The 21,408-nt window shown below is 34.4% G+C and overlaps 1 protein-coding gene and 1 non-coding gene across 7 annotated transcripts in view; one reads left to right on the top strand and one right to left on the bottom strand.

The window, feature by feature from the left end:
• BRDT (bromodomain testis associated) overlaps positions 1–21,408 on the bottom strand; it is a 50,990-nt gene that overhangs the window by 2,052 nt on the left and 27,530 nt on the right. For 5 of the 6 annotated variants that reach the window (XM_075999812.1, XM_075999818.1, XM_075999814.1 and 2 more), the window contains exons 14-18: positions 19,291–19,352; positions 16,474–16,648; positions 10,147–10,247; positions 5,750–5,955; positions 4,739–4,919 (exon numbers count right to left, since the gene is read on the bottom strand). In XM_075999812.1, coding sequence (XP_075855927.1) covers positions 4,739–4,919; positions 5,750–5,955; positions 10,147–10,247; positions 16,474–16,648; positions 19,291–19,352 — 725 coding nt within the window. The remainder of the gene's footprint in view (positions 1–4,738; positions 4,920–5,749; positions 5,956–10,146; positions 10,248–16,473; positions 16,649–19,290; positions 19,353–21,408) is intronic. The other variant, XM_012790896.3, reaches the window with a different exon arrangement.
• LOC142869905 (small nucleolar RNA U13) lies at positions 17,059–17,161 on the top strand. Its single transcript, XR_012918451.1, has one exon. It is a non-coding gene; the product is annotated as a small nucleolar RNA U13 (small nucleolar RNA).

The following is a 21,408-nucleotide window of genomic DNA, read 5'->3' as shown; positions in this document are numbered from 1 at the left end:
CAGGTTACCTAGTTGGGTTGTTAAGTGGCAACTAGGCTGCTATGAAATCATTTGAGGATCTAGGATAGAAGAGTTGGGTCTAAAAAAATAAAAAAAGGTAAAATTTATTTATTAAAAAAAAAAGAAATCATTTGAGAAGACTGAAGTCATGTCCTTGTGAGTTCCAACAGGAAGGAGGTCACTAGAGAAAAATTTCTGGTCAAGTATTAATGACATTTAATAATGAGTTCCTAAAAACCACAAAATTAAGACAATCAATATCAAAGATTTGCTATTTAAATGTAAATTAAAGCTCACACAGTGGCTCATGTCTGTAATCCTAGCACTCTGGGAGGCTGATGCAGGAGGATCACTCAAGGTCAGGAGTTCAAAACCAGCCTGAGCAAGAGTGAGACCCCATCTCTACTAAAATAGAAAGAAATTAATTGGCCAACTAATATATATAGAAAAAATTAGCCGGGCATGGTGGCGCATGCTTGTAGTCCCAGCTACTCGGGAGGCTGAGGCAGTAGGATTGCTTGAGCCCAGGAGTTTGAGGTTGCTGTGAGCTAGGCTGACACCATGGCACTCTAGCCCAGGCAAGAGAGTGAGACTCTGTCTCAAAAAAAATAAAAAATAAATGTAAATTAATTAAAATTAAATAACATTTAAAATTCAGTTCCTCAGTTGCTATGGCCACATTTCAACTGCTCAATAACCATATGTGCCTAGTCGCTACTGATTTGACTATATAGACAAAGCACATTTCTATCACTGTAGAAAGTTCCATAAGACCACACTGGTCAGGCTAGGCACGGTGGTTTACACCTGTAATCCTCACACTTTGGGAGGCTGACGGAGGATTGCTTGAGGCCAGGAATTTGAGACCAGCCTAAACAACATAGCAAGACCCCATCTCTAACAGAAAAATTAGCTAGGCATGGTGGCAAGAAGCTACTCGGGAGGCTGAGGCAGAGGGATTACACAAGCCCAGTTAGAGGTTTCAGTGAGCTCTATGATGATACCACTGCACTCTGGCTCGAGGAACAGAGCAGACCCTGCCCCCAAAACAAAACAAAATAAAACAGACCACACTATTCTAATGTAAACTCTACCATATGTTACAGCACTGCTAAATGCAATTTATTTCTATCTTATTATAAAATATGAGGCTGACAACACTTTTGTTCATTAATTTCTAGAAAATTAATTTGTATTTTAACCAATACTGTAGCCAAAGCCAATGGCTTTTTTCTTCTCAAACTAATGTTCTCATATGTCCTATGAATTTGCATGTCTTTTCCAGCATTACAAAATTATCTAGCACCCAACAAGGTAAAATGTGCAAAATCTGGCATTAATGGTTTCCAGGTATGCAAAGAAGCAGAAAAACACTATCTATAAGGAAGAGACTGAGATGAAAAATAATACACTGGACGGGATTAACAGAAGATTACAGACACTGAAGAAAATATTAGTGGATTTATTCAAAATGAAACCCAAAAGGAAAAAAAGAATTTAAAAAGAGCATCACTAATATGAGCTGTGAGACAACTTTAAGCAGCCTAATACATGAGTAATTAGAGTCCTGAAAAGGGGATGAGGGGGACATTATTTGAAGAAATAATGGCCAAAATTTTTCTAAGCTTGATGAAAACTATAAACACACATATCCAGTAAGCTCAACAAAGCACAAGAAACATGAAGAAAACTGCTGAAACCCAGTGACTGATACAAATGTTAAAAGCAGTGGAGGAAGGATGTGTTATATACAAAGGAACAAAGATAACAATATCAGATTTCTCACTGGAGACAATGAGACATTGAAAGAGTATCTTTATAAGTACTGAAAGAAAAAATACTAACAATCTAGAATTCTTTATTCAACCAAAATCTTTCAAAAAATTGAAGGCAAGTTGTAAACACATCCATACAAAAACTTGCATGCAAATATTTACAGTGTCTTTATTGCCATAACATGGAAGTAACCAAGATGTCCTTCAATAAGTAAATAAGTAAATAAATAACGAAACTATGGTACATCCATACAATGGAATATGATTCTGTGCCAAAAAGAAATGAACTATTATAATAGCCAAGATACAGAATCAACCTAAGTGTCCACAAATGGCTAGATGGAGGAAATATGGTATATATTGGAATAGCATGCAATGGAATACTATTCAGTCATTAAAAAGAAGGATATCCTGTCATTTGCAACAACCTGGATGAACCTAAAGGGCATTATGTTAAGTGAAATAAGGTAGGCATGAAAGATAAACAAAATACCATATGACCTCACTTATATGTGGAATCTTAAAAAGCTGAACCCATAGAAAACGCGAATAGAATAGTGGTTACCAGGGGATAAGTGGGGAGGGAGTATTGTTCGAAGAATACAAAATTTCAGTTAAGGATAAACCGAAGAGATCTGATGTACAATATGGTAACTATAGTTAATAGCAATGTATTGTATGCTCAAAAATCACTATAGATAGATTTTTAACCCTTGGATGTCGAGTGTGACTCAACATGGTTAGCAAAAATTATAGAGACTAAAACTACTCTTTGAATGTATCAATAATTTGAAATATAAAAAAACCCAAATAAATAAGTTTGTATGAAAAACTCCAGTTTTTATTCTACTGCTGTGCTTTGTAAAATCTGGGGTATTTAAAAAATTAAATCCCGAGTAGAATAAAGGAATCGAGAAAAAAGCAAGCGAGTGCAAAGGGTTAAGGGCTCTCACCACACACACACACACACAAAAGTAAGCTAATGCATGTTAATTAGCTTGATATAGCCATTCCACAATATTTCATGTTTTAAAACATCATGTTGTATACCATAAGTATATATAATTTTTAACTGTCAATTAAAATAATTAATTTTTTTTAAAAGAAATGAACTATCAAGCCACAAAAAGATACAGAGGAACCCTAAATGCACATTGCTAAGTGAAAGAAGACAACTGAAAAAGGCTACATACTGTATGATTCCAACTATATAATGTTTTGGAAAAGGCAAAACTATGTAGACAGTAAAAATATCAGTAGCTGCCAGGGTTTTGTGCAGGAGGGATAAATAGGTGGGGCATAGGGAAGTTTCAGGGCAGGCAAATTATTCTGTATGGAACTTTAATGGTTGATATATGTCATCACACATATGTCAAAATGCATAGAAACTATACAGAGTGAACTGTAATGTAAACTATGGACTTTGCTTGATAAACTAAGGTTGACAATGAGATGTTGATGGTGGGAGAGGGTATGTGTGTGGAGAGAGAGAGAGAGTACAGTATGTGGTGTAACTCTGTATTTTCAGCTCAATTTTGCAATGAACCTAAAACTGCTCTAAAAAATAAAGTCTATCAATGAAAAAAAAAGATAAAATAAAGGCATTTTCAGAGACACAAAAGCTGAAAGAATTTATCACCAGTGGACTTACACTATAAAAATGTTAATAGGAAGTCTTTTAGGAAAAAGGAAAATTACACTATTTAGAAATCTGGATCTGAACAAAGGAATGAAGAACACTGGAAATGATGACTGCATAGGTAAATATAAAATCTTTAAGAAATTATTATTTAAAATGTCTAAGGGATAATTTGAGTATTTAAGCAATAGATAGATAGCATAAGGCTGAGAGGGAAGAAATGGAAGTACATTATTTTAAAGCTCTTATACTAAACATGAAATGGTATATATAGAAAATAGAGGATAAGTTAAAGGTATATACTAGTAATCCTAAAGCAACCACTAAAATAAGAAAACAAAGAGTTACTGATAATAGGCTAACGAAGGAGATAAAACTGAATTCTTTAAAAAACTTATTAACACAAAAGAAGGCAGAGAAAACGAAAAAAAGAGAGAACAAGGGCAGGACAAACAGAAAACAAACAGCAAGATGGTGGGCTCAAACTTAACCATGTCAATGATCAAATTGCATGTAATTGGTTTAAACATCTGATAAAAAGCAGACTTTGGTCAGTTGCAGTGGCTCACACTTGTAATCCTAGCACTCTGGGAAGCTGGGGCAGAAGGATTGCTTGAGGTCAGGGGTTTGTGACCAGTCTAAGCAGAAGTGAGACCCAATCTCTACAAAAAATAGAAAAATTAGCTGGGTGTGGTGGCACATGCCTGTAGTCCCAGCTACTCAGGAGGCTGAGGCAGGAGGATCACTTGAGCCCAGGAGTTTGAGGTTCCAGTGAGTTATGATTATGCAGCTACACTCTAGCCCAGCAACAGAGTGAGAACCTACCTTTTATTAAAAAAAAAAAAAAATCCAGGGTCTCCATATATTGCACAGACTCAAACTCTTGTCCTCAGCGATTATCCCGATTCAGCATCCAGATGGCATATCTTTTGGTCACAATTATTAGGTGGTTTACAGATTTTTCAAGAGTAATAATGTTACCATTAAGTGATAAACTACTTCATCTATAAGCCAGGCATTTTCCCATGTGCTTAATACATGTTAATTCATTTCACCTTCACAATAGGTGTTATTAGTTCCACTTTACAGGTGAGGAAATTGAATCACACAGAGGTTAAGATTTGAATCCAGGCTCTATTATTGCATTATGTTTGCCTCTTTTGACTAAGAAATGTTTATTTTAAGCTGTGATTTTAGAACTTTATCCTCACTAAAGAAGTAATTCCACTATAACTGAAAAATTACCCCAAAACACATCTTTGAACATAAGACTGCTCTGTTAAATCTTCCCTTTGTTAGAGTTAGTAAACTAAAATTCACTTACTGCTTCTCTTCTCCTCCGCTCTTGCTCTTTCTCCCTTGCTAAATTACGGTCTTCAAGATGCCAGAGTTTGTATTTATCTTGAGCTTCCAATGATTGCTGATGTTCTTTCTGCTCTTCTCCATGGCACTTGTTTTGCATTTTATTTGAAAAAGATTCTGGAGTCAATCCATTTCCAAGGTCCCTTAGAAAAAACATATAGCTCAAAGTAGGTTTTAAGTTCCTTAAAAGTTTTTATTACAAAGATATGTTATTAAATGACAAATATAAAGCAATATACTAGATACCCATTTCCACGTTATAACATTTTTAGGTTTTATATTGATGTGTCAGATTTTACATAGGATAATCTATGTCATCAAAGAAAATGTTTTGGAAAATTGTGACAAAGGTGAACCTTCTTACATGTAGAATTGAAAAACTTTAAGACATTCCTGGAAAATAATGTCTTTATAATTTAGTAATTTAAAAATTGATATCTTTGCTAGCTTAATCACTTGATTATTTCTATCTTCTTCAAGATAGATACTACTATTGGAAAAAAAAATTTTTTTTTTTTTTTGAGATAGAGTCACACTCTCTTGCCTGGGCTACAGTGCTGTGGTGTCAGCCTAGCTCACAGCAACCTCAAACTCTTGGGCTCAAGCATCCTCCTGCCTGAGCCTCCCGGGTAGCTGGGGCTACCTACAGGCATGCACCGCCTTGCCCGGCTAATTTTTTCTATTTTTAGTAGAGATGGGGTCTCGCTCTTGCTCAGGCTGGTCTCGAACTCCTGAGGTCAAGCAATCCTCCTGCCTTGGCCACCCAGAGTGCTAGGATTACAGGTGTGAGCCACCAAGCCTGGCTATTACTATTGGAAAAATTATCAATAGAAATTTACTTTTTGCAATCACAATTTGCTCTGTGTTCTACTAAATGGCTGAATCATAGTCACTTGACAGATAAGAAATTTAACATATTTAAAATACATTGCTATACCCCCCAAGGCCTCCTTTAATCCAGTAAATTACACACCTCTGATTTTCTTGAGATACTTTTGGTTCCTTTGTATTTTGTTCCAGATGTTTCCGTATAAGTTCCTGTGTTCTAGCTTTTACTTCTTTTTCTATGGCTGCTTTTCTAAATTGGTTGAAGAGTTCATCTGAGGATTTCAGTATACCTGATGTTTTCACTGGTTTACCTAAACTTTTCCAAGAGTCTGCATTTTTAATCTTTATATCCTAAAACAAATATTTGATTCAGTCTACATGTGTCAGCCAAGTTTTCGAAGGAAGATAAATATATTTTGATACAGTTATAGATCAAATTAAGATTCTAAAGGCCTTCATGTATTTTTACCAAACTTAAGCTAAAAGGTTACTTAAAGCCAGAAAAAAATAAGAAAATATGATAACAAATCATCATCTAAACTCAATTATTCATCTAAGACTAAATTAAATTAGCATGCTCACCAATTATTTCAATTTAAGACACACATATATAACTGCATAATAATTTGCATAGGATGTAAACATAAACCACTCAATATAATTAAAATACTTATGATCCTGTAGAGAAAATAAGACAAATACACAAATGATTAATAAAAGGCAAAGTAAGATTATGCCCTAAGAATGGCATGGAGTTTGTTGAGAACCCTCTGACATAGCTATGTCTTATGTATATGAATTTAAAATTTTCCTAGTAGCCACACTAAAAATTTTTTTAAGTAAACTTAATTTTAATAATATATTTTATTTACTTAACCAAATAACCCAAAGCATTATTCTTTCAACATATAAGCAATATAAAAGAGTTATTAATAAGATATCTTACATTTTAAAATACCAAGCCATCCAAATTATTATGAGTTGTAACATCCCTTCCCATAACCCCACCACACACAAAGATCTTCACCAATGGTCACCCAGTTGTGTTTTTAAAGTTGTTCCTGTAAGTTGCCAATAAAATCTATTTTTGTCTCTACCAATAGAATGGCCTTAAATACTAGTTCCAGGTTTCATGTGACTACTCAGTCAGCTAAAGAATCTCACCTTCTGACAGAGATTTGAAACAAGACAGGTAGTATAGTCATCCCTCTGTATCCCTGGGAGCTTGGTGCCAATACCTCCCATGGATACCAAAATCTGTGGATGCTGAAGTCCCTGATATAAAATGGCATAGTATCTGCATATAATCTATGCACATCTTCCCATGTACTTTAAATCATCTCTAGATTACTTATAATGCATAATACAATATAAATGTTGCATAAATAGTTGTTATACTATATTGTTTGGGGAATGACAAAAAAAAAAAAGTCTGTACAAGTTCAGTACAGATGCAATTTTTTTCCCCAAATATTTTCAACCTATGGTTGATTTCATGGAGGGCCAAGTGTATATTTAATAGGGAAAAAGGGAGGATGAAACCCTGGTCTCTGGCTCTGTGTCCTGAAATTGTTATTTCATTGCAATGAAATTTTGACAGACTCTGAAACAGGAGAGAAAATTCACATGTGATTTGAAGTATAGGAAAGTTTTTCAGGTATCACAAAGGAAGAGAAGACTTCTGACAGGGATAGATGAGGATGGAAAGCATTCCTGTGGAAGAAAGAATATAATCAAAGGTACTACTGGTGTATCTGGAGAGAAATGATTAGTTCGGTTTCAATGATTTATAAGGCATATTAGTTAAGACTGTGAAATTAGATTGGGGTCACAACATAATGGTGCTTTATCTTCATGCTGGTGGCAGAAGTTGGAAACCACTAAAGCTTTCATACAGATGAGTAATATGATCAGAACAGTACACATCAAGAGGACTAATATAAGAATGTTAAGATTGAATGGATTAGAGCAAAGAGAGTCTCAAGTAAGTCAGACCAGGACTAGGTATGTTAAAAGAGCTCAGATTAAGGCAAAAATGCCTAGTTTTTCTGATGTGAAGGGAAAAGGAGATATCTTTAGAAGTAAAACTCAAAGAATTTAACAACTCTTTGGCTGTAGGGGACTAAGAAGTTGTCAAAAATGTTAAAACTTATGAGGGGTCAGGTCTAGAGGTATATATTTGAGTCATCTCTATAGAGACTATAACTAAAATCACCATAGTAGATGTTCAATCAGAAAAAAGTGGAAGACTGGTTTCATGTCCCATCAAGACTTTAGGAGGGATGCAACTATTTTAGAAGTCACTGGTTTCCTTGGAGGAAACATTACAGGCACAGGGGAATAACTAGATACCAGACAAAATGAATACATTGACTCTTAACTGGGGGCGACCCCCCTCCAGGAGGACAGTTGGCAATGTCAGTAGACATATTGGTTGTCACAGGGGATTGGGGGCAATGGCACTATAGGCACCTAGCAGGTAGAGGCTAGGGTTTCTTAATGCACGCACAGACCTACTCCCAACAAAAGATTTATTCAAGCCAGGCAGTGGCATGTGCCTGTAGTCCCAGCTGTTTAGGAGGCTGAGGCAGGAGGATTGCTTAAGTTGAGGAGCTGGAGACCAGTCTAGGCAACAGAGTGAGTCCTTGTCTCTAAAAAAATTTAAAAAATTTGGTCAGCCTAAAATGTCAATAGTGCTATAGTTGAGAAACTCCAGTTTAAGATGTAAACAAGTGGTAGAAAAATAAGACAAAAAGTAATAATGGATAGACGATATAGAGATGGCAGAAGAAGTCCACAATAAATCTGTTGAATGAAAAAATTAAGAACAGAGATGGATAGGTTAGTCTTGGCAAGAAGGGATATCTTTTTATGAGGCAGAAGTAAATAAGAGAAGAAAGAATGGAAAAGCTTGGGCTTCTGAGTAGAAAGATAAGAAGTTGAGGGTTTGTTGAAATAATTTATTTTAATTCCTTCTCTTACTTGGGCAAGATGCTTGAACCATCTGGGCTGCAATTTATTCATAAAGACCAATTCTCAAAGATTTCTTCTAGCACCAAAATTTTGTAGCCTCTCTTTTCAATAAGAGTTAACACTGCTGACAGGGAGGAAGCAAAGGTAGGAAAAGATGTCAAGATTAGAAATAGTTTACTTGCCCCTTTGTTGTGAAGAAAACAGGCTATACAATCTCATTTCTTAAGCTTTCATTCTAAAATTTTACTGATTTTCACCTGTAGCACAAGTGTGAATGGTGTGACAGAGAGTTGATGCTTTGTGCTTACTTTTGCTGTAACCTCTTTGCTCTTTTGGAAATTTTCTTATTGTTTTTGAACTTTATTTTGGGCCAGTTAAAATTATGAGGTTTTTGTTAAATTAGAAACATAAAGATTATAGTACACAGTAAATCAAATGTTTAATTTAAGAAATTTATTCTTTTCATCCTAAAGTGGATGGGTGATACTTCCGTTGTTAAGTAAAACAATAAAATTAAAAATTAATGTTAGTTGTCAGAAAAGGCACTTTTTTTTTTTGAGTGAAAGTGAGATTTATTCAGAAAATGTATAGAAAAAGTAGAAAGTCTACTTCACACATAGAGCAGAGGCTAGTTCTCCCTGCACAAGAGAACTGGCCCCCTGGTTTCTGTTGCCTTTCTATTTAAGCAATGGCTTAATTACAGGCTAAACAAGAGGAGAAATATTCATGGAAGGGGTGATGTTTTCCTAAAATCAGGGTGACACCCTCTATTTCTCCACCATCTTGGTTCTAACCAGTTGGAACTTGCCCTGCCTCCATCGTGTTTTTTTGGTTTTTTTAGAAAAGGCACTTTAAAAATAATTCTTATGCATACCTATCAATAATAAAACACCAACATCAAACATAGCTGGTCTTATGATAATAATTGTTAGCAGAGCATTATGTAAAAAAAAAAATCAAAGATACTAAGAAAGCACAGCGGTCAAGCAGTATGTTCCTGTGGTGAAATGTTAGATTGCCTAAATGTCCCCAAACAATAATCTTAAACACTAAGGCTAAGATTTGTCCTATGAAATACTTGTGAGGTAAAAAGAAAGGGGGGGGGGGGCAGTGTATAAGTATCCTGTTCATAGTCAGTTTCTGAGAACATCTAGAAAAGTACCTGATGTATCTAATGTAGCCCAAACATCTAGAATATTTGTTTAAAGAATGTTATCAATATGTAGTTTGAAGATAAAGTACACATAAGGCTCCATTAGGAAATCCCCCAGATTTCCTAGATATCTCTAGAATAGATTCTAAAAGATAGTTCTGTGACATGCTTTACAATTTGGATAGCTGGCAAATACCAACATTACAGAATTTGCAATTAAACACAAGCATGAAGAGCAATGGTAGTGTAGTGGGTAGAGGTAGGGTGTTCCTCACAGGTAATTTTTTAAATTACATAAGTAAAACTTAGGCTTAGAGATCCAAAATCTTATTCAAGTTAGGGCTTAAAATACTACTTCTAGACCCAATTTTAAATTCCCTTCAAGATTTATGAGAAAAAAATAACATTACTTTTACCTTCTGTGCAGGAACTTGACATTCAGATTCTATAGCCATTGTGTCATTGTCACCAGATGGATGCATCACAGTTAGGCCATTCAACAGCTGTTTAGAATCACCTAGAAGCATACATTTTTAGAACAGTATAATTAAAATATTTCATCTAACTAAGAATTTGATTTTTTTTCCTTCCAGGTCAGACACTATGAAAACAAAGTGACTGATTTTTTTGATACGTCTTAACTTTGGAGTATTCTTACTTATGGGCTATAAAACAAACATTTCTTACTTGACATTTACCTCCTTTGTTTTTTTTTCTTTTTGTTATTTTTTGTTTGTTTTAGTCAGCATTAAATATAGCATATATCGTGACTCGCACACTAAAATCTATTTTATCTGTCCCCACACTATAGCACTCTCCAGTTTATAGGCTAACCTCAGCTCCAGAGGTGGGTGTTATTTAGGAAAAGTCAACGGTAATTCCATCTCCCCAACAATAACTCACTGAGGAAGAACAGACCTCCTAAGCCAATGTAAGGCTTCCAGGGAAAGACGCTGCCTGGATGGCCAATTACACAGAGAACAGAAGAACTGAGATACTAGACGGCCATAATAGCTAGCAAGGAAACGGGGTTAAAAAGTACAAAAAGTTTGACTCTCTGAGGTGAAGAGAACAAACTATGCAAACTCATTAATTCTTGGGCTTTTATACAAATATTTCATTTACTATTATGGGTGAAGATTAACTACAGAAATAGAGTTTGAACTTTGATAAAGCCATGCCTAAAAGACTGACCTATTTTTGTACTACTGGTTATGCAGGCCAACAAAATTCCTTATTATTTAAGTCAATTCGGGAGCAGTAGTTCATCTCTGTAATCTCAAAACTTTGGGAGGCTGAGGCAGAAGGATTACTAGAGTTCAGGAGTTTAAGACCAGACCGGGCAACATAGCGAGAACCCATCTCTACAAAAAATTTAAAAAAATTAACTGAGCATAATGGTGCACGCCTATAGCCCCAGCTACTTGGGAGACTGAGGCAGGAGGATCACCTGAGCCCAGGAGTTTGAGGCTGCAGTGAGCTATATTCATGCCACTGTACTGCAGCCTGGGCAACAGAGTGAGACCCTATGAAAGAAAGAAAAGAAAGAAAAAAAGGAAGGAAGGAAACTTAATTGATAATTTCTGTTTCAATTTTCTCTAGTCCCTGTCTATAGGTCCTAACTAGTATCTAAAGGACAGAGGGGACAAATCAAAACTAAATTTTTTTCTTTTTCTTTTTTTCTCTTTTTCTCCTAAGTAAAAACTAAATCGCTGTTTTTGTTAACTGACTCAAGCTCAAATAATCCTGGACACATATTGTAGGAACTTTCATTTAAGCTTCTACCACTCATCTGCCCCTTGACTGATTTCTTGGCTAAATCACACTCTTTGAAGTTGCAGCAAGAAGAGAGCAAGGAACATCAAGGGAAAGGAGTCAGCATGAGGGTGAGACAAAACACTGTCAAAGGACACATGAATGAAAGCACATGTTTTAAATCTGTATGTCCCTACACAGCCCAATGTACCTGTGGTTTCCCAGTTCAATATGGAGTGGAAAAATGGTGAGAAAAGCTATATATACCGAACTATCTTCCCTTCTCTCCTTGGAGTCAGACATTGTTTCGGAACTAGAAAAAGCATATATGGTAAGTGAATTAAATTCTAAAATGACTCTCAATTTGTTAACTCTAAGTTGGTAAGTGGTGATAGTACCATTATCAAGAATTAAGGGGGAAAGATTAGAATCTGGGGGACAGAAAGGGGGAATTCAGTTTTTACATGCTGCATTTAGAATGTCTATGTGACATTTAAATAAAGACATTCAGTAGAGTTGTATAAATTTGCCTGGGGTCTACATATGCTTGAGTTGTAAAAATGAGACTAGAAGTCACAGATGCCAAAACTGACCAGGAAGAATGTATGGAGCACCACTTTCCAACCTTTTACATGTCATGGTAAGTAGAAAATGATCAACGTATGGGCACACCTGGGTAAATGGGACTGCTAGCTCAATAAGCCTGTGCTTTGGAACATGGTTAAGAAGCTCTGGAGTAGAATAAAGAGAAAAGAAGCTTAAGGATGTAATTCAGAATATTATCAACATCTAAAGGCAGGTAGATAAAGAGATACCTATAAAGAACATTCAGAGAGATGGGCTGGTGAAGAGAATAGTGTCATAGAAGCCTAGGAAGTGTGTCAACAGTCCAACTCTCTGAAAAACATTTCTCTGTGAATGATCCTCTCATACCTCTAAACACTATAAAACTCATCTTTCCTCAAAAAACCTATTCTTCATCTGTGTTCCAGGTTGGTCAGCCTGGACCAGTATCCAGCCAGTAACCTTAGAACCACCAAAGTTTATATCCCTGTTACTAATGTGTTCCTAATTTGCAGATCTGTTCATTCCACTCTTGTAATTTTTCAACTTTCCTCCTTTCTTTCTTTCCATCACTTTACTTCATTTTTTTTCTACTATTGTAACGGCCCAATTGGTCTCCTCCTATTCCGGTCTCAATATCCCTTTTCCCTCAACTGACCTACATAATATTGGCAGATTAAATACCTTGAAGCATACCCTTTGCTCAAAAAACCTTCATTGGCTACCCACTGACTACACAGTTATCATTAAGTCCAAAGGGTCTAAATTTCAAAGTTTAAATGATCTGACTCTGGTCTACCTTTCTAAATTGTTTTGTTTATCCAACTCAACCTTTACACATATTGAATTATTAGTTGCCTAAATACCTTCACATTCGTGTTGTTTCCTCCATTCAAATGCCTTTCAATACTAGATATACATAGGTAAGTCTTATTTTTTCTCTGAAATCCAGTTCAAATGATACTTATTCTGTAAGATATATATCTGCTAAAAAAGATCAGGTCATTCTACCTTCCTCATCTCCTTAAATTTCACTTTTGCTTCTTTTAGGGCATATTATTTTTACTTTATATACCAGTTCTTTATAGCTCCTATGAGATAACAAACTCCTTGATTTACCTTTTTATTTGGCATTGTGAATTCATGTTGAGGTAACATCATAAATATTTCTTTTTTAAAAAAATCCTCAATATAATTCAGTGATTTTTCTGAGATGGAGTAAGGATAAGTTTTAAGGATAAGGTTAGTAATCTTTTGTGACTAAAAACTTCAATTTACAAGTTAAAAAAATTAAACATCTTCCATTTCATGTGGACATGATGGGATAGGTGATGAAAACCAACGACACTTAAAAATTCAATTTCTTAAATCATTTATGCACTCTAACATTTTGTTTATTTCTCCAATAAGAAAACTTCAGCATAAAAATGTTACTTTTATCATTTAAATTTAAGGTAAGGTTTAACCAAAAATTTATTTCTACTGAGATTAAACTTCAGAAAAGAAAATGACTTTATGCATTTTTGGCTTATTAAACATTTGCAATTTCCCTTGGGCATAGTGCCACCTACAGTTGGCAAGTGCAAACCACCCTGGTTCTGAAAAGCTTGCTAACTGCAATAGCAACTCTAGCCATCATCCAAACCTTCTCTGTACACATTATGTTACTTTCATAAGCATCATATAAACAGAATCTGAAGAAATATTTATAATAAACTGGTCCTTAATGAAGATTTAGGTATGAAAAGCCTTGCTTTTCATAGAGAGGGTGTTTTCTTAAAATAAGAATAAAAGTACATCTTGACTGCATTCAAGAACATCTTACCATTATTTTTCATTGTCTTTATTCCTTTCCAAGGGCAAAGCTATCTCTATGATTCTTCTATAAACATTCTCTAGTGAAAATAGCAACTTTTCCCTACTTTGGCTTCTTCTAATCAATCTTCAAACATGTTCGAATCTCTCAGACTCAAAAACTGAAAAACAAAACAACCTTTCCAGGCCGGGCGCGGTGGCTCACGCCTGCAATCCTAGCACTCTGGGAGGCCGAGGCCGGCAGATCGGTCAAGGTCAGGAGTTTGAAACCAGCTTGAGCAAGAGTGAGACCCCATCTCTACTAAAAATAGAAAGAAATTAATTGGCCAACTAATATATATATATATATAAAAAACTAGCCAGGCATGGTGGTGGCATGCCTGTAATCCCAGTTACTTGGGAGGCTGAGGCAGAAGGACTGCTTGATCCCAGGAGTTTGAGGTTGCTGTGAGCTAGGCTGACGCCATGGCACTCTAGCCTGGGCAACACAGTGAGACTCTGTCTCAAAAAGCAAACAACCAACCTTTCCCACTCCACCAAAAAAAAAAAAAAAAAAAATCTATTTTCTTGTTAAAGCCACAACTATCTTTCCATCCTCCTTACCAACAAACTTCTTAAAAGAATGATTTACATTCACTACACTCAGAGTCTATTACTTACTAACTTACAATTTGGCTTCTGCCCCAATCACAGTGGCTACTAAAAAAAGGTTTTGCAAAAGCAAAACTTTTCACTTTGCCAAATTAATACTCTCTCCTTCCATTATTTTTCCCCCTCCTTTTCACCCCTATGACTTCCTTCTAAAATCTATCTTCCTGGGCTTCTATTATAACATTTCCCCTTTTTCTCCAACCTTTGATTACCTCTCCTTTTAACTTATTAATTTCTTCTACTTTTACTCCTAGAGTTTTGTAACTAAGATTTTCCATTCCTGCTCTGCATGTTTTCCCGGGTATTTATTCATCTCATGGCTTCAAGTAGCTTCTACACACTGATAATTGCTAAATCACAATTCCTGTGATATTCTGTTAGTTCCAGAAACCTATTCCTAGTTTTATATTTCCAATTATGTATTCTATAATACCTCTAATATGTTCCAAATGAGCTGTGTTTTCTATTTTCAACCCAACTATTTTAGATAATCTCCTGGTGAGTCATTCATTCTAACAAAGTCTATCAATTCTGCCACAAAATACCTAATATATCCACATCCTTTCTATACTCACTGAATTAATTTTAGTCATAATAATTTCTTTCCTAGACTATAGCACTCAGCTTCCTTACTTGGTCCTAACTATATTAGGACATCCCTATCTTAATCCATCCTCTAAATAATAAGCAGCAATCTCTTTCTAATATAAAATCTGATTTTGCTATGCTCCTGTATGAAGCTTCTTGTTGTATACAAAATAAAACATCCAAATGTAGCAAGGTAATTTATATCCTATATCTATCATATCTTCAGTTATGGTAGATATAGGTATCTTGAAAATCTATATCTAGAAAAGGATAGATATAAATATTTAACAATTTGGATGTTTGTTCCTTCTCTTCCTAGAATGCCCTCCAGTATTGGACTTAGGTTTTCTTTTGATCTCCATTCCCTTCCCCACAATGAAGAGATACAATTTGAGTTAAAGATAAAAATGGAATACCCAAACACAGAATAGAGAGATTTTATGCTGGAAGTAACAGAGGATCAAAACTTCTCTCTGTTCCTCCTAATCTGTGTTGCAGTGAAACAGTTTAGAAATTTCTTCCTTTGGGGAGATACTTCTGTCCTTGGAAGGCCAAATGGAAACCAGGGAATAGCCTGGAGGGAAGGAGACATGGACAAGGAATATCCACACCTGCCTCTAATCTAGGCCTAAATACATTGTCCCAAGGTTCAGGCACCCTGGAGGCTGATCTCATCAATATCATAGAAGTATCCTTTGTGCCATATACACCCTCTCTCCCCCTGGAGAAACAAGTTGAGACAGGTTCACTTCTGACAAAACAAACAGATAAAATATTTATAAAGTCAAATGAACCAAAAAATATTAAAATTTAGCCAGTCTTGGGAGACGTTAACTATAAACTATTTCTGAGATATATATAACTTCATTTCTTTACCTATAGAATCTTTAAGTATTTTTTCCTTATTCCATCCTGTCTTTCTAACACATACAAATGTCATGGAAGTTAGAGCAGCATTTCCCAAGTTTGCTAAGAACTTGGGAATACGTACATTGGCAGTGACAGGTTTTTGTTTGTGTTTGTTTTTATAGCTGAGATGCCAGTGCATACAATTTACAAGAAAATAAATTGTGTGTGAACTATATACATAATTTTCTTTTTTTCAAAAGTAATGAGTGCCTATGGGTATAAAGATAGTTTCTAACAATATGCTTCAGTGCTGTCTCAAAAAACCCCAAACAAACATACAAAAAAAAAAAAAAAAAACACCAATATGCTTCAGTGATTATTTCTAACCTAGATTTGCTGCTTATAATTTTCAATATTTCCCAGATAATTAATATTTAAGATGACTAAAGCATTTTCATGTATTATAGAGGTTTAGAGGGTAGAACAACTTAATCGCAGTTGTTTACTTGTTAATTTCTTACCTGAGAGAGGCAGAATTTGTAAAGGCGAAGTGTTTTTCATAGTCTGTAAATGTTCTAATTCTTGATAATTAAATGCTGACTGGTGGTGATTTGGTGGTATTACACACGAATGTGTGGTATGATGAATAAGGGTAGTTTCAGCAGAGATTGTTTCTTGTGCAGAATATTGCACCTGCTAAGACAAAGTCAAAGTTATCATTCAGAGTTTTAACCACACAAGAAGTATAACTAAGAGAACAGAAACACAAGAGGCAAGAAGGTAATTTAATACTACCTTTTTTAAAATTTCAGCATATTATGGGGGTACAAATGTTTAGGTTGCCTTTTAAATACTACATTATTTAAGTCATACATACCTATAAGATATAATTATCCCTATCTTACAAATAAGGAAACTATGGTTTAGAAAGATTAAATAACTTGGCTGTCATATAGCATATAACCAGAGGTAGAGTTAGTCAAAGCCTATGATCTTGGTTACAAGTACACATGGATTTACATATGTTATTAAACATTGCTACTCATTTTTAAAAGCTTTTCTGGGATCACTAAAAATAAAAACTGAACTTTATATCAAATCTAAAGATACTTTCATAGTTCATAAGCATGATGATTGGGCTTTCACAGTGAATGTGTGAGATGTGCCTCCCTCGAACCCTGTTACATCAGCACATTTACGTGTCTGATGTGGAAAAATATATATTTATAAAATAAATACATATTTGATATATAATATATAAATATATATATTTGGTATATAAGATATACATATATGCACCAAATCTAGAGACCAATTCACTTTTTTGCCCCTTTTCCTTAATGAATTACAGACATAAGGAGGGAAATTTAAAATTACATGAAGGTGATCTACAAGACTATCAAATTCTGAATAAATGCTAAATAAATAAATGTCATAGGACTATTTATAACAATAATGCAGATCCAAGCCCAAAGTTTAAAGTCAAATGATCAGGTTTCAACTAGCAAATAAAATCACTTTCTGAAATACACAAATATATGCATTCATTATGCATTAACCTATAGATTAATATATACTATCTTTATCATAAATGGCCATTTCGTTTCTTAGTGAGTGAAACTGAAAAAATTTTGGCCACAGACCATAAAGGTGGCATTCTACATGCTATATATTGAGAATGCTTCCAAAGTTCCTGCATAATTTGACAAAATTTTTTATTCCACTAATACAATTGGCAAGACAGACCATTTATAGCTTATTCCTATTCAAAAGGAATATAAGAGCTCTTTGAGAGCTCACTCCTGCTTACCAAATTAAATATTAACACTTAGGTGTTCACTGACCTCTCTGTTAATATACCTCAAACCATCTAATCCCTTAAAAACACTCTCAGCTACCACATTTCTTTAAATATAACTTCTGTGCTTTTTGTTTTTGCCTCTCTTCTTGCTATTACTTAAAAAAACACACACACAAAATAACCTCCTAATCTGTATGTCAACATACTAATTATTTCTTCCCCATTCTTTAAAACCCATTTTAAGACCAGAGGCAGTGGCTCATATCTCCTAGCACTTTGAGAGATAGAGGTGAGAGGATTGCTTAAGGCCAGGAGATTAAGATCAGCCTGGACAACATAGCTAGATGCCATCTCTACAAAAAGTGCAAAATTTAGCTGGGTGTGCTGTTGCCTGTAATCCTAGCTACTTGGGAGGCTGAGGCAGGGGAATTTTTGAGCCCACAGAATTTGAGTGATGATACCACTAGCATGATGCATGCTAACCTGGGCAATAGAGACCTTGTCAAACAAACAAACAAACAAACAAATAAGTTTATTTTAAGCATTATCTCCTCTGTGAAGCCTGTCCTTCCTTCAGGCAGTATATATTCCTTCTTCATTTTCTAAAAAATATTTTCATATAGATTATTATAGTACTAATCATATAATCTCTTAACTGTGATTACATCCTTTTTCACAATTTGAACCCTTTCAAGACAGCGTTATTTATTATTTAAAAAAATTTTTTTTAAATATTTTTATTTCAGCATATTACAGGGGTACAAATGTTTAGATTATATATATTGCCTTTGCTCCACCTAAGTCAGAGCTTCAAGCATATCCATCCCCCAGATGGTATGCATCGTACCCATTAGGGTATGAATATACCCATTCCCCACCCGATGAATGTTACTACTATATGTGCACATAGCATTTCCCTAACATATTGTTCAATAAATTTACTGTATTCCCATATTTGTTTACTTTATTTTTCTAGGTAAGTTGCACAGAATGTATTTCCATATTTGGAATGGGTACAAAGGAACAAAATTTTATGTGAGGATGATAACCTGAATTAGTAAAAAAAAATTAAAAAAAAAAAAAAACTACTATCTTTTTCAAAGCATGTCAACTACTAGCCAAATGAAAAAGTGCTAAAATTGATTAGTGGCAATTATTAATATAACCTTTATCTGCAGAAACCCTAGGTACCATTGTCCTACTACCTTTTCTGGATAAATTTCCCCTTTCTATACACACAGTTCTGTGCACACACTGGGGATATCAAGGTCATCCCTCTGTATTCAGATTCTCAAGGATAAGCTGATGCTTCCAGAATTAACAGTTATATCTTATTAGAAAGATGAAACCAAATAGTTTCTCTAGTCAATATTCTTTAGGAAGAAATATTTGAACATTTAGTTTATGAGCTAAAAAAATGAAAAATTTTTTCATGTAAATAAAATAAAACCAATTTTAAAGAAAGCTATTACTATGCCAGTGATTTATAACATATGTACTTTTTAAATTCAAAGGTACAAATAAAGAATTAACTTACCTTTACATTCCCTTTAGAAGGAGAATCATTCTGTTTTACTCCAGTAAATTTAGGGAACATTTCTGAAAATGTATATAAATAAATATTTCAATATACATTAGCTTAAAAATACCAAGTTATAACTTTTTCATATTAGGAATAAAGTGGTGATTTCAAGAGAATGCCTTCAATACCAACCTCTCATATCAAGAAATTCTTATAGTCACAGACTTTTGTCTTCTTTGAATTAGCCAAAATTTCTAAAGGGATACCTGCTTTTAAGATATTTTCTTTTCCCATAATGAAATAAACACCCACTCACAAATTTCAATTTAGATAATGTTTAGGCAAAAAAGAAGCGTGTTACTTCATAGTAAAGACTTTGAGGTAAGTGACAGTTTAAAAAGTAACAAATTACAACAATAGAAATAATAAGGTTGCAAACAAGTAGCACCAATTACACTAAAATTATTTATCACATAGCCATAAATATAGCAAAAGAGGCTTAATTGAAATAGTTAGGAATTTACTACAAGAGAAAGGAATGTCATTTATCTGAGAGAACACAGTATTTTTTTAAAAGTGAAGCTATTTGATTTCTGTGGTCAGGTCTTCTATGCTTGCTAAACACTGTAATAAGGAGCCCATCCTATTACTTCTAAGCTATTTGGCAGTCTCAATGATATAGCAACAAATAGGTTTTATAGTAACTCCTCTACCTTTAGCAATCTTGTGCACCTGACACTGGCAGTAGAGGTACATATAAAGAGATCTCTCTGTCAGGGTGCTAATAGGTTTATCTTTCTTTACCCTACAATTGATTTTGGTGCTATTCTTTCCAATCATAATCCTACGTCAGTGTGGTAAAGAACCAAAGTGGTAGTTACAGCCTTGATCCATCTCTCCAAGCCAGCTTTCATGAACCACTTGAGTGTTATTTTCTTCAGGCTTCAGGGCACCAAGGCTGGTCAACACCAAATATTATTCAAACTTAAAACATTCTAATTTTAATAATTACCTTCTGCCTCCTGAAATGCCATCAGTTTCCACTGGATGTGTTACTGTTCTTTCCTCTCCTAAAATGTTTGATGCTGGACGTTGTTAAAATTGCTAAATGCCACTCAATGATATGCTTTAATTTAAAGAATTCAAGTATTTAAAATGACATGAACCATCTTACTGTCACTCAGCTAAGTATTATTTAAGTGTTGGGGGTTAGGTGGAAGAGAAGGAGACAGATAGAAAAGATTAAGGATATACATCCAAGAAGCTTTCACACTTAAGGGAGAAATTATAGTTTCAGCTTTGAACAAAAAACAAAAACAGACTTCATTAATATGATCATATAACATATGCACATCTACATATCTAAATTATCCAAACATACACCTAAACTACATTATTCTACAATAGAAACTCTTAAGTATAATAAAAATAGGATATACCACATTGGTGTTCTGTTAAAAAAAATTTCAAGGGCATCACCTTTTCTGACATATAACACTAAAGCTCAGAATTATTATAGAAATTAATACCTCAAAATCTGAAAACATTAGCAAAAGGCATCATAGAATTTTAATTAAAAAAATCAAAACCACCTAGTACATATAGTATGTCTCATAAGTCTTACAGATTATAGATAGATGAATGATAACTTATTCTTCAGCATTTTGCTTCTTATTCTAATCTTACATAGTCAACTTTCCAAGAGCATACGAAATTAAAACTGCATATTATCTGTTTATGTATGAATTTCTGACCTTTGGAATTAGAGGGCAGACATATGTTCTTTGACTATTAAGCTTAAGATCATTTGATTAGTGAAGAATCTCTACAAGATCTAACAAAGATCAATAAAACTGAGAATAGTGACAACATATATATTGTCAGCTAATTTCTCTGGGGAACTGTGATAACATGTATACCTACCTTAAGAGGACTGAATTGGATAATATGTAAATTCCTAAACAAATGCATTATGGCATACACATCTATGTTCTAATTTAACTATGTATATGTTCTAATTTCACATCTCCCAATAAACTCTATATAAAACTTTGATTACAAAGTTCTCATTTTAAACTACATCAAAAAATTTTAACCATAGAATTAAAAAAAAAAAAAAGAGCTGGAATCAGA

The sequence above is a fragment of the Microcebus murinus genome, chromosome 2 (genome assembly GCF_040939455.1).
Source record: "Microcebus murinus isolate Inina chromosome 2, M.murinus_Inina_mat1.0, whole genome shotgun sequence".
NCBI classification, from domain to species: domain Eukaryota; kingdom Metazoa; phylum Chordata; class Mammalia; order Primates; family Cheirogaleidae; genus Microcebus; species Microcebus murinus.
Note: the sequence above shows the minus strand (reverse complement) of the source record. Positions and strands in the feature narration are given on the sequence as shown.